Here is a 13,702-nt window from a genome sequence, read left to right on the forward strand (position 1 = left end):
CCACAAAAAAGTTGTGTTCATGTAAATTACCTTTTTTACCTCCAGCGCGTTTTGTTGTAAGAATATACCCGCGGTAGGTATGCCTGTCGTAAGAGGCGACTAAAATACCAAATAGATTCAAGAGGTTGTGTAGCGCAACCCTTTCAAGGTGTTGCCAGCGCAAGATATAGCTTCTCCAACCCAATTGTCAACCTCACCTATCTGTGGCGAATCCTGTTTCATTAACAGCCGAGGCTCTGACGACCCCGAACTCTTCATGGATCTAGGGGGTGGGAGGGCGTAATGGCATAGAAAATCACATGTGGTAAAACAAAATCGCTCCCGGATCTGCAATCGGCAAAGGACCATCAACATCGATAGCACTTCACAGTGTCCTTATCGCTACAACAACAACAACAGCACCATCCTCGGTTAAAGCTTATTGACAAATGCTACAAGAGTGAAGCTAACTTGCACTTTATTTGAGAGATATTCAAACGTTTTCTTTCAATTAAAGCGCCAGTGGTGAAAACGGTCCTAAAAGCCACGCCACATAAGCAATTTTTCTTACAAATTCGTTTAGCGCAATCTTATGCATGATGAGTAAATTGAACGCATTTTTATGGAGAACCGCAGATCGCGCGACATGCGCGCCATCTGACATGAAAAAGTAGACAACTTCTAACTTTTGTTGCATGCGAAGTATAAAAAGAAGAATTTTTTGCTTTTTGGCAACCATGGGTGCTTTCACGCTTTGCAGGTGAAATAATTTGTCTTACTCGTTGGTACTTTCCTAACATTTTTTACAGTTAAGAATAGTAATTCAACAAATGAATAAGAGATAAAATATGTTAGAAAGTATTTGTGTTGTATAGTTTCGGTCTTTTTGCTTCGCTTTACATTCCACGGTGGCCGCCGTGGCTTGATGGCTGCGCGATTTTAGAAACATTTCAATTAAAAATTATTTTTCTAAGCGGGTTCGCCTCTTGGCAGTAATTCGGTCAACATTTCTATTGTATTTCTGCCATTAAAAGCTTCTTAGTGAAAATTCATTTGTCTTTTTAAATGCCGTTTTTCGGAGTAGGCATAAAACATGTAGGTCTAATACCGCCGATTTGTTGGAAAAACAAGATGCAAATTGGAAGAGAAGCTCGGCATGGCACAGAAGCCGTGGAGCAAGATGATATGAACGACTATACATTAATCAGCGATATATATATTTCCGTCTTAACTGTATTTAAACTCACACAGAAAAATCGAGTCATTAAATAACTAGATTTCCCATATATATTTATTCCTTCAATAATTGGTGATTAAGTGCAAATTTTAGAGATGCTCATATTTTTTCATAGTAAAAATGTAATCTGCACGAACTAATAGATAAATATGAAAATTTTAAGGATAATAATCTAGTTCATAGGGATGGAATATATGGACACGTATGGATTATCTAATAATGATTTGTTGTAGATTAGTGCATATCAAAATGTGGTCTAAGACCTAGTTTATATGTAACGAGATTTTATACATTTTGATACTTAACTCATAATCGTTATTTAACTAACTAGATTTCCCGTATAAATTTTCCCTTCGTTATTCGATAATTATGAACAAATTTTAGAGATGCGGAATATTTTTCATAAGAGGTTCCACCGCTAGCGTGTAATCTCTAATTGGAAGTATTAAATAAAATAAAAACGTGAAAATTTTACAGATAATAATTTAGTTCCTAGGGACTTAACATATGTAAAGGCCAAATTAAACTTCCTTAACCCTAACGCCATAGTCGTAACCATACCCATATCCATCTCCAATGTGATCGATTAATGGTGCCTTAACCTAAAAATCGTGAAAAATTCATAAAAATGAAGAAAACGCAAACAATTACAACCATATTCTACAAAAAATAAGTCTCCTAATCAAAACGTATCCAAAACAATAAATAAAATATACAAAAAGTTAATAAATTCACCAACTCAAATATTTTTAGGAAATGTATATGGCGAAAAACCAGAAACCAATTGGTTGGCTATGATATGGTTATGGTGTTAGCGTTAAGGTATGGCACCATTAATCGATTACATCGATTTCCATAAGGTAGGTTCGAACAGCAGTTTGATCTGGTTGTGGTTTTATGGTTTAAGTCACCATTAATTGGCCTTTAAAGCCATAAGCTATCATCCGGTGGCAAAATCCTGAGCCAGATAAATAATTTTGCATGTAAATGCAACAACAACGATTTGAGCCAGATATATCCAGATAGAAGTCTAGTTCAATTTGTGAGCCAGATAATTTGTTAATTACTTCTTTTTAGGTTGGCAACGCAGCCTTTAATATACCTACTTTTTCAAAAATAGATGTCGCTGCTTAGCCTTTCGCCATATGAGTTAAATGAAAAACAGCGGAGACATCTGCCTATCACATTTCACGTGTGCGAAAATTTCACGACATCTGCTTCTCAAGTCTCTTAATGATTCACAGCATTCCCATGAGAATTGAGCGTGAGCCGGAGCTGTAAAACTCACTGAAAGACGGCAAATAGCTATCATCCGGTGGCAAAATCCTGAGCCAGATAAATAATCTTGCATGTAAATGCAACAACAACGATTTGAGCCAGATATATCCAGATAGAAGTCTAGTTCAATTTGTGAGCCAGATAATTTGTTAATTACTTCTTTTTAGGTTGGCAACGCAGCCTTTAATATACCTACTTTTTCAAAAATAGATGTCGCTGCTTAGCCTTTCGCCATATGAGTTAAATGATAAACAGCGGAGACATCTGCCTATCACATTTCACGTGTGCGAAAATTTCACGACATCTGCTTCTCAAGTCTCTCAATGATTCACAGCATTCCCATGAGAATTGAGCGTGAGCCGGAGCTGTAAAACTCACTGAAAGACGGCAAATAGCTATCATCCGGTGGCAAAATCCTGAGCCAGATAAATAATCTTGCATGTAAATGCAACAACAACGATTTGAGCCAGATAAATCCAGATAGACGTCTAGTTCACTTTGTGAGCCAGATAATTTGTTAATTACTTCTTTTTAGGTTGGCAACGCAGCCTTTAATATACCTACTTTTTCAAAAATAGATGTCGCTGCTTAGCCTTTCGCCATATGAGTTAAATGAAAAACAGCGGTGACATCTGCCTATAACATTTCACGTGTGCGAAAATTTCACGACATCTGCTTCTCAAGTCTCTCAATGATCCAGAGCATTCCCGTGAGAAATGAGCGTGAGCCGGAGCTGTAAAACTCACTGAAAGACGGCAATAGATTAGCTTCTGAGGATGCATTGTAGATTAGTGCATATGGAAACGTGGTCTAAGCCGGTGTGGCCATGCCGAAACTCGAGTCAGCATAAATGCGGTGACACAATAACATTTTTCATATAGAAGCGTTTAACACAAGCTTATGCATTCCAACATCGCCACAATCAACCAAGATGTTGCGTTTGTAAATATGAAGGAACTTCAGACGTGGCAATTGAAATTTATTACGCCTTGCCCATTCACATACAAAATTTCGCGAAGCACTGTTATAACCATTCTGCCTATACAACAAAAATACTTGCTAACATATTTTGTGTCGTAATCGATTGTTATATTGATGTTTTTAATTGCGAAAAATGTTAGAAAATTTACCAGCCAGTGGGAAAAATAATTTCACTTGCAAAGTGTGCCAAAGCAACGGTAATAGTCTAGTTGAGGGGTCGACTGCTAATACGCTACCAAAAATATCGAGTGAGGTGTTAAAAGACGCATATTAATCTCGAGAACAATAATCCGAAGGCGGAAAAGAAAAATTTTATCTCTGTCCGGAGATATTTGCAGTTGAAGTTGGCGATTTCCATGTGGTTGTTGTTGAGTTAGTACCCACAAAAAAAACTGTGCATCACCGTGGCGGATTATTAATACTGATGTCAAGACGCGTCGTTTGACACCTCTCTCGATATTTTTCGTATCGTATTAGCAGTCGACCCCTCAACTAGACTATTACCAAAGCAACTGTCAAATTCTTCTTCTTATGCTTTGCTTGGAACAAAATTTGGGAGATGGCTACTTTTCAATATCAGATGGCGCCAGTGTCGCTCATTCTACCGTTCTCCATAAAAATACGTGCAATCTACTCATAATGCATAAGCTTGTGTTAAACTCATCTATGTAAAAAACTGCTTATGTGTCGGAGCTGTAAGAGTCGATAAATTTGGCAGCGAACTTTTTATCGGTATTTCTTTAACGTCTCCAACAGCAAAATTCGATGCACTATCAACCATTGTTTACTATATAGTTTGGCAGCTTAAGTAGAGGTTATGTTGCGAATAGAGTGGAAGGCAGTGGACTAGGAAGTCGTATGTCATATAATGAAGGAATGGTGTTCGGAGATTTTTCAAAGTTAAAAAAAAAATGATAAAAGCTTTAATATTAATAAAACTATTGTTTTAATAACAACAAAAACGCCATATATATTCTGTATACATAAATTTGTAAGGATTATCTTACTTTAAAATTTGAATTAAATAATCTAAAGTTTTTTTTTGAAACTGAGTCGAGAACTGTGCGTGTGAATGTGCGAATTTTCACCGATCAGCTGTTAGTTGCGCTACTTGGTAAAATTTACAATGCTATCAACATGACGGAACGATACAAGGTGGCAGCATGGTGACATACCTACAAACATAAATAAATATTCAATGTATTTTGTTTTTGTAAATTCGATGGACAAATGTCAAAATCGTACTGCGCCGAAAGTTGATGTATCAAATCAAATAAAAAAAGGGTGTGATCAGCTGTCCCATGCTGCCACCTTGTATCGTTGCGCCATGGCTATCAACTGCTATCAGATGAAAGGAAACAACCATTGTAAATTTTACCAAGTAGCGCAACTAACAGCTGATCGGTGAAAATTCGCACATTCACACGAACAGTTCTCGACTCAGTTTCAAAACAAAACTTTAGATTATTTAACTCAAATTTTAAAGTGAGATAATCTTTACGAATTTATGTACATAGAATATATAAGGCGTTTTTGTTGTTATTAAAACAGTAGTTTTATTTTTATTAAAGCTTTTATCAATTTTTCTTTTAATTTTCAAAAAACTCCGAACACCATTCCTTCATTTTATGACATTCGACTGCCTAGTCCACTGCCTTCCACTCTATTCGCAACATAACCTCTGTTTAATTTGCCAAACTATATAGTAAACAATGGAAACAACTTTCAGCGTTTTTTCTCGGACAAAACTGAATTAAAACTCGCCCCTGCCGTTCATTCAAATCAATAAGGACTTGTGTTTACAATTTTTGGAAGTTTTTGTTAATAGTCTTAGCATAGTACAGGTAAACCTGTACAATGAGTCTTAGTCTGTCGACACGCATCACATACAAGTAGAGGAGTACAAAGGTAATAATCGCCCAACTGAGCTGCTTACAAAGAAGTTTTGAATTAGATTGGAAGCCATTTTGACTATTCTGAATTGCAACGAAATGATTAATGGAAATAAATTTGATAATAAAAAGCATATGCAGCCACATGTATCATTAACATCATGGCACTCGCGATGCTGTCAACTGTTTTATTCTAGTATAATTAAACCCCAATCGATTGTAAAATTAGAAGAAAACTAATAAAATGAAATAAAAAATTAATATTTGTTGTATTTATTAGCTTATGCGTATGACGGTAGACTGCTCGCTTACCACACCAAAGTTCCTGGTTCCAAGACCAGATAAAAGCGCCATCAAACTACTTTAGAAAACTTAGCGAAAGTTTACCTGCCTGCAGATGCCATAACTTCAATAGGAAGGAATCAAACTAGCTTGAAGAAAATTCTCGGAAAAAACTTGAGAGGTATGATTCGTGGCAGCATAAGATCCGGTTTCAAAGTTGCTTCCCCTTTGTTTTACTCAGGTTTTGGTTTTTCCGTGCGCGTTTAAACTCCAAAGTTGATTAGAGTTAAAACCACTTCTTCCGTTTATGCTGAGATGAGCAGCAAAATTGTAATCGAACAAAGTGGCAAGCTAAACCTCTAGTCAACTTTCGCTGGAATTCAAACTCGCACTGAAAACCCGAACCTAAGATAATCTGAAGTTTATTCCTCTTATACCGAACGTCAATTATACAACAATGCCAAATCGTATACTTAAAAAACACTAATAGCATAATATTCCAACTCTTCTTGTAGCAGTTATTTTATTTGTTTATCAATATCGTTTATTTTAAAGAAAGAAACAAATTATATATATGTATATTAGTTACGAAAAGAACCTTTACTAATTTAAATTAAAAAAAAAAAATCTATTGCTGCTGCGTAGAATTGCCATTCCACGTAGCATTCTCATCATCGGAATCCTTATGGTCCGTTAAGCGATGTACATTAGAGCTACCATAGCGACGATAAGGCTTCGACTCATCCCTTTCAATAGCGGCATCCGCAGATGTCGATGGGCTATTGCTTGAATTCACAGCAAATCCACCACCAAAACGTTCCATATTACGACGTTTGGCGCTAAAAAAGTAGTTAATGTTTAAATTTCTAATAATTATATTTGGTAATTCCTATACTAACGCGTCTTGATGTGCTCCATTTTCCTCATTCGCTCTTTTATTAGCACCCACATTGTTACCGCCCTCATTGTCGTTTCGTCGTCCGCCACCGGTAGCCATATTCTTGAAATAACCGAAAAGGGAAAACACTGGCGAAAATATGGTCATAAATAAAGATGTAAAAATATTCAAAAGACCTCCAGAACGTGCTATAATTGCTGCTGGACTTTTGCTCTCTTTGCCTATAACTAGTATTACAGCACTGGGAAATAGATTCAACTCGGCAATGGTTTCAGCATCATGTTCGACATCTAGCTCACGTTTTGGATATGTTGTAGCTAAAGTGAAGTCTTTTATACCGGTGCCGGGGAGCAAGTCTACACGCACATACTCTCGTATTTTGCAAAGGGTATCTTTGCAATTAAAAACGTGTGTCGCAGTATTACCATTTGCAAAACGAAATTGTATTCGTGTACTGTCGGGTGCCGGCCCTAGTGGAGGGGATATAACTGCGCCAGCAACATCACTATTCACGGCTGCGTCGGCATTTTTGGTGGCTGTATTATCTCCAGATACCGTTGGGAACTTTTGTGCACGTTCAGCACGATCGGCCGCTATTTGAGCTCTTATCCTTTCACGTGTTGCAATTTCTTCGAGCTTCTCGCGTCGTAAGTTTTCCTTCAAAGTAAAGAAAAATAAAAATTTGTGTTATACTAATTTTGAGATTATGTACATATATCATATGGGTTTTGCTCTTCAGACCAATAATATGTACTTCTGGTACTTCAAAAACGCCCTGCCTCAAAAAACTTTTACAGAACGCCCTATTTCAGTATTTGTTTCAAAACTACCTATCACACAATTGTGTTGAATACCGATTTATCTCAGAATTTGTTTCAAAATCTCGCTGTCTGAGCACAAATTTAGTAATTTAGACGATAAGCGTTTTTATAGCAAATTCTTAGATAGGACGTTGTTCAACCTGATTCTTAGTCAGTCAGTGCATTTTCAAAAGTTTTCGTTATCGAAACGCCAGGCGTGATACGTTGATTTTCCACGCAGTAGTCTATTCAAGCTTGATCTGCTAAGTTGACATAAAGATTATTTAACATTTTAACAGCTAATAAAAGTGTAGAGCTAATTACGAACGCCCGCCCTCTGTGTCGTAGTATCTTTTATTTGTTTATCTCGCAAGTCGGATAAGATGCAAACACAGAAAGCTAAGTGAAATTAAAACATTCATTAGATTCCACAATCACGCCTCAAAAATCACTCAAATGTGAGTGCTGACTTTTCTAGAGGAGTTTCATTGTTTTAATTATAGAGACCATTTCGTGGTAAACTCACAGAGTAATTGAATACTCTATAAAAGGCGTATTGTATGAGCACAGAACAGCGAGAGGTCACTGTGAAATATTCAATTAACTCACTATCTATTTATATTCGTGTATACCTTCAAATCAATAAGTTCTTTCTCATGCTGCCACTTTTGCAAATTTTGCATTTCCTTTCCCTCGCGCCTGCGCCTCAACTCACGATTTTTTTCCATTTGTTTTTCCTCCTCAATGCGCTTCCTTCTCTGTTCTTCCATATTTTTCCTGGCCTCTTCAACGCGTAAGGTCGAATCTTTTTCAGGTTGCTCCTCTTCTACCGTTGCCGCTTTTACATTTTTATTAATAGTAGTAGTTTCATTTTCTGGATTTATCGCAGCTTCAGTTTTTTCATCTACAGACTCGGTCTTTGCATCTTTAGGTTTTTTATAACAAACATCACCTTCACAAACTACTTCATACTGGTCGTTCTCCTCAACATCAACAGTTTTATTTGTTGCACCTTCAGTGTTTGTTGTGGGTTCCTCTTTATACGCAGAAGCAGTCAGAACTGCATTTAATTCTTTTGTATTCTTGCTAGACGTTGCACTTTGAGTTTCCTTCTCGGCCTCAATCAGTGAAGCAGATGAAGATGATTCAGATGGCATACTGCGTCCAGACGCTAAGAGTACTTTGCTTATTTTATCTTCCAGCTCTTTCACAGAAGCAATAATGCCGGTTCCTATTTCGAGTGGTGTGCCAGTTTTGCCAATGAAGAATATCGATGGCACCGGTACCACTTGATCTAAAACGAGATATTGCTAGTTATATGTAAGCTACTAATATTCTGTAATCGTCAAACTTACAAATAGTTGCAAATTGCATATATGCTTGACTATCGCTTTCGATTTTTATCGCTACAAAATCATCAGACTCCAATTTTTCGCGTATCCTTTGATCATTGACGAAGTTTGATAGTTTTTGTGTTGACTCATCTTTTCCTTTTGGCATATAAATAAATAAAAAATAAAAGCATAATTAGAGATTGCATGTAAAATTGCCAGCCGGAATGACGTGTTCCGTTTTTTTTTTCTTTTCTTTTTCCTATGGCTGAACATACCAACATACCTTCGACATAAACAACGAATATTGCGTTATTTGCTTTTGATTTGGCCACTGCCTCTGCGATGTTACCATTGAACCAATTCATTTTATTATTTTTTACACTTTTCGGGCTTTTTATTTGTGGAGTTTTTATTTATATATAAAACTGAAATTTTGCTTTTTAATATCCTCGAAGAAAAGTAAAATATTGAAAAAGAAGAGCAGTCAACTGATTAGGAGAAATTGAGTTGCTGTCCTAAATATATTTATTTGAAGTAGAACTTGGCAGCACTAACGAAGTTAAGAACATAGCGGAATCATACAAGGTGGGAGCACGGTGACATACAAAGTTTGTAGTACGAACATAAATAAAGCTTACATGTACTTTGTTTGTGTAAATCGGCTACGCCGGAAATTGATGTATCAAATCAAATTAAAAAAGTACAAATCCATTGTGAATCAAAATGTGTAAGTGTGATATTTTCTGCATAGACGTCAAAATTCCAAAGTGATTGGATCACCTGATTTGTAATTGACTATCGCTGTCTCATTCTGAATCTCTTTTGTAAAGATAGCAAATTGTAAACGTATTGTAAACATATGGTAGCTCTACTTACATAACAAAAACTAAATATTAGGGGGACTCATGTAACCTTAAGCCGGAGACATTGGTGCTTTATCGGTAACCGAATCGGTAACCTTATAACAGCTGATTCGACCAATCTTATGAGAATCAATGCAATCGATTATTGGTGCCGCTAAAGTCGTAACCGTATCGTAGCCAACCAATTGGGTTTTGGTTTACCGTCGTAACGATAAACAGCTGATTACGTTAGGGATACGGATACAGCGATACGACATACGGCACCAATGACTCCAGTTTTAACCTGGAGACATTGGTGCTTTATCGGTAACCGTATCGATAACCTTTTAACAACTGATTCGACCAACCTTATGAGAATCAATGCAATCGATTATTGGTGCCGCTAAAGTCGTAACCGTATCGTAGCCAACCAATTGGGTTTTGGTTTACCGTCGTAACGATAAACCGCTGATTACGTTAGGGATACGGATACAGCGATACGACATACGGCACCAATGACTCTAGCTTTAAGCTGGAGACATTGGTGCTTTATCGGTAACCTTATAACAGCTGATTCGACCAATATTATGAGAATCAATGCAATCGATTATTGGTGCCGCTAAAGTCGTAACCGTATCGTAGCCAACCAATTGGGTTTTGGTTTACCGTCGTAACGATAAACAGCTGATTACGTTAGGGATACGACATACGGCACCAATGACTCTCGCTTTATAAATGCGCTATAAAGTGTGTAAACGTATAAATTTATCTAGTGCGTAAACGAGCTGTCAAATTTTATATAAAAAATCATTTACACAATTTGTATAAATTTACGCGCACATTTAATTGTGTAAACGCGGTAAACTCAAAGGAATGCAGCCTTGCAGACATTACAGCAGGCATTTTCATCAGAAATCTCCAACATCAGCAAGTAAAGGCGTTTTAGTTTTGATTTTTCACTTAATCTTGGCATTTTTTAATTTGTAAACCAATCAAAAAAATTTTGTTTGGCAATAATACAGCTGATAAACAATCAAGTTTATCAAGAGTATTACTAGGTGCGTTCATATAACAGCGTGTTTAATGGATATAATTTTACACCTTATAAGTTTATATGCTTTCATGAGTCCCCCTATTGTATATATGAATTATTTATAATTAAATATTATCTGAACATAAACGACGCGTTTCATTCATGGAAAAAGCGATTTGACAGAAGGTAACCGATACGGGTAACCGATAGGCCAGTTACCCTTGTTGTTGTTGTTGCATATGTTTTGGTTAGCGATAACGAAAACATAACTGATGAAGTAACTTAAAAATGTAAATAACATTGAGCGAGAAGGAATGTCGAAAACACAATAGGTAAGAGCGAGAAAGCGAGTCACACGTACACTATTTTGAGAGAGCGCATGCGTTACCTTTTTCACGACAGCAATGTAAAAGTCTTAATAGACGATAATTGGTGAACAAGTTATTGGTGACGATTAAGTAATTGATTAGGTAACGGGTACCTGTCTTGTAGGGTTGTAATTTTGAAATTTGTCGCTTAGTTGACACACTGGTTAAACATTCTAAGCATTGTAAATCTTACCAAGTAGCGCAACTAACAGCTGATCGGTGAAAATTCGCACATTCACACGCACAGTTCTCGACTAAGTTTCAAAAAACAACTTTAGATTATTTAGCTCAAATTCTAAAGTGAGATAATCCTTACGAATTTATGTATATAGAATATATAAGACGTTTTGTTATTAAAACAATAATTTTATTTATATTAAAGCTTTTATGATTTTTGTTGGCTTTGAAAAAACTCCGAACACCATTCCTACTTGTTGTAGCAGAGCTTCGCTCCACCTAATAGCTGCGACCGATCACAAATTGTCATCAATATCCTCTAACGGGAGTCCAAGAAACTTGCCGTATCAACAGGGGTGGACCGTAATGAAAGGGGTTTTAGAGGCGTTGGTTCCACATTACAATTAAAGAGATGGTTGGTGTCATGTGGGGACACATTGCAAGCGGGGCATACATTTTGTATGTCGGGGTTGATTCTGGATATGTAGGAGTTTAACCTGTTACAGTATCCAGAACAAAGTTGGGCCAGAGTGACTCGCGTTTCCCTGGGGAGTATGCGTTTCTCTTCCGCAAGTTTTCAGTACTGGATTCACCGGGCAATTCCTGGCATAAAGGTCCGACGCCTGTTTGTGGAGTTCACCAAGGACCTGCTTGTGTATTTTTGCTTCATACGGCTGAGTTCTCGGGTGCCGTATTTCTTCAAAATGCTTACGGAGATGACTCCTTAAGTCCCTAGGCGGTGTTGGCTAATCAATCAGAACACCGTACCTTCATTATATGTCATTTGACTACTTATTTCACTGCCTTCCGCTCTATTTGCAGCATAACCTCTATTTAAGCTGCCAAACTAAACAAAAATTAAACATTTAATTTATGTCAAAGGAGGTAAGCAAATAATCGGTTCAATTTTTGATATGGTTGTTGTATTTTTTCAGATTTGTTGGACACACACACACTGATGCAGAAAGGGGTTCTGCGCCGATATAATCATGATCCCCAAACCGGCGTTGGATCCTCCCAAGGTTAATTTTTAACTCAGAAAGGTGTACTAAGCAAAAAACAATGGATTGGGCTCACGAATATGGATCCTGTACGGTTATTTTATGATTTTTTTGTTAAAATCTTTCGACAGAAATAAAATTTTTGAATTCCGCTTTCGGATTTTAAAAATTGTAGAACCTCGTATTTTGATATCCCTTTTATAAAAATTAGGTGGTGCACCGTCTTGTAAAACGTTACCCTGGAAATGATCACTGCACCTATTAATTTAGCAATTCAATCATATATTTGTACAAATCAACTTATATTTCACCAACACCGTATCAGTTTTAAGTGATACATTCAATATTAATATAAGAATAAAAGCGTTTATCCTTCTAAACACTTATTATGAATTAAATTATTTTTCCAGTTCATTCAAAATTGCCAGTTGCCAGGGAATTCGGCTGTGCTGTATCTTAAAAATATCAATGCTTGCCATTATTTCATTGCGCGTTATTTTTGGTATAAATTTCGGCGGTGTTGGTGTTTAATGATTTATAATTTCCGAATCATCCAATTCTGAAATAAGCGTCCATAAATACATTATATTTTTATTAAACATATTCAAGCCGTTACCTAACCTGATTCGGATAAAATTCTAGCACTGGTAACGGAACCAGCACGTGATGATATTTCACTGAGTACCAAATTCAATCTTGGTAAACGTATGCAACAACGACGCATTTTCGAATCCTTAGATATACAAACATCTAGGTCAACATTGGAATGATTTAATTCGTCTGAGCAACGTTGCAAGCGCACTGCACAGCGGCGTATTCGCTGATCCAAAATTTGCTCCTACAAAGAAAATAAATGTAGGTCAATTAAATAGAAACATATACACAGCCATCTACAATTAGGATACTGCTACGGTCAGCAGGACCAGGTAGCAAAACGCTTGGATTTAATGTAGTTATAACTCATAACATCCATTCCAGCAGTGTGCTGTGATTTCACCATAAAAACCATGAATTATTTGACGCCAAGCAGGCTGTACCCAATGCATGCTGATGCACCAGCAAAAAATATTTCAACGCACCTGTACCTCAGCCGGTGTAATACCAACGAATGAAAGGCGATTTAGTTTTACGGAACACTTTTTGGTTTTAATTGTCGACTCCATATCCTTTGTATTTAATTATTAAGTTGCAAGAAAATATTATTCCCTTAAAATGCTGTTTTTCCAAAATTGCAGCTGAAGATTTGTCAAAATGGACGCTATTTCACCTTTGCCGTCTTCCAGTAAGTTTTACAGCTCCGGCTCCGCTCACATCTCACGGGAATGCTCTGGATCATTGAGAGACTTGAAAAGCAGATGTCGTGAAATTTTCGCACACGTGAAATGTGATAGGCAGATGTCGCCGCTGTTTTTCATTTAACTCATACGGCGAAAGGCTAAGCAGCGACATCTATTTTTGAAAAAGTAGGTATATTAAAGGCCGCGTTGCCAACCTAAAAAGAAGTAATTAACAAATTATCTGGCTCACAATTTGAACCAGACTTCTATCTGGATTTATCTGGCTCAAATCGTTGTTGCTGCATTTACATGGCTCAATTATA

General features: G+C 36.8%; 2 protein-coding genes across 3 annotated transcripts; both read right to left on the reverse strand.

Moving 5' to 3' along the window:
• Positions 1 to 6,141: 6,141 nt before the first annotated feature.
• On the reverse strand, positions 6,142 to 9,188 carry LOC137233474 (UBX domain-containing protein 4). The gene is made up of 5 exons (XM_067756511.1): positions 8,965 to 9,188; positions 8,703 to 8,837; positions 7,980 to 8,641; positions 6,549 to 7,204; positions 6,142 to 6,488 (listed from the first exon to the last, which is right to left on the reverse strand). The coding sequence occupies exons 1-5, from the start codon at positions 9,044 to 9,046 to the stop codon at positions 6,278 to 6,280; spliced, it is 1,746 nt and encodes a 581-aa protein (XP_067612612.1). The 5' UTR covers positions 9,047 to 9,188; the 3' UTR covers positions 6,142 to 6,277.
• Positions 9,189 to 12,363: 3,175 nt separating this feature from the next.
• LOC137233475 (uncharacterized) lies at positions 12,364 to 13,428 on the reverse strand. Of its 2 annotated transcripts, none has more exons than XM_067756513.1 (3): positions 13,188 to 13,428; positions 12,724 to 12,940; positions 12,364 to 12,661 (listed from the first exon to the last, which is right to left on the reverse strand). In XM_067756513.1, exons 1-3 carry the CDS (start codon positions 13,263 to 13,265, stop codon positions 12,630 to 12,632), a joined length of 327 nt encoding a protein of 108 aa, XP_067612614.1. In that variant the 5' UTR covers positions 13,266 to 13,428; the 3' UTR covers positions 12,364 to 12,629. The 2 variants fall into 2 exon arrangements, with proteins under 2 accessions (XP_067612614.1, XP_067612613.1); XM_067756512.1 differs by having other exon boundaries at positions 13,182 to 13,418.
• Positions 13,429 to 13,702: the final 274 nt, after the last annotated feature.

Source organism: Eurosta solidaginis, chromosome 5 (assembly GCF_040869045.1).
Source record: "Eurosta solidaginis isolate ZX-2024a chromosome 5, ASM4086904v1, whole genome shotgun sequence".
In the NCBI taxonomy this organism is placed as follows: domain Eukaryota; kingdom Metazoa; phylum Arthropoda; class Insecta; order Diptera; family Tephritidae; genus Eurosta; species Eurosta solidaginis.

Excerpts from the sequence above, each read along its gene's own strand:
- LOC137233474 (XM_067756511.1), bottom strand. The coding sequence starts at position 9,046 with ATGAATTGGTTCAATGGTAACATCGCAGAGGCAGTGGCCAAATCAAAA. Across the intron at positions 7,205-7,979 it reads AAGAACTTATTGATTTGAAG|GAAAACTTACGACGCGAGAA; the intron begins GTATACACGAAT and ends TTTACTTTGAAG. Across the intron at positions 6,489-6,548 it reads AATGGAGCACATCAAGACGC|CGCCAAACGTCGTAATATGG; the intron begins GTTAGTATAGGA and ends CTACTTTTTTAG.
- LOC137233475 (XM_067756512.1), bottom strand. The coding sequence starts at position 13,265 with ATGGAGTCGACAATTAAAACCAAAAAGTGTTCCGTAAAACTAAATCGC. Across the intron at positions 12,941-13,181 it reads TTACACCGGCTGAGGTACAG|GAGCAAATTTTGGATCAGCG; the intron begins GTGCGTTGAAAT and ends TTTTCTTTGTAG. Across the intron at positions 12,662-12,723 it reads TAGAATTTTATCCGAATCAG|AATTGGATGATTCGGAAATT; the intron begins GTTAGGTAACGG and ends CGCTTATTTCAG.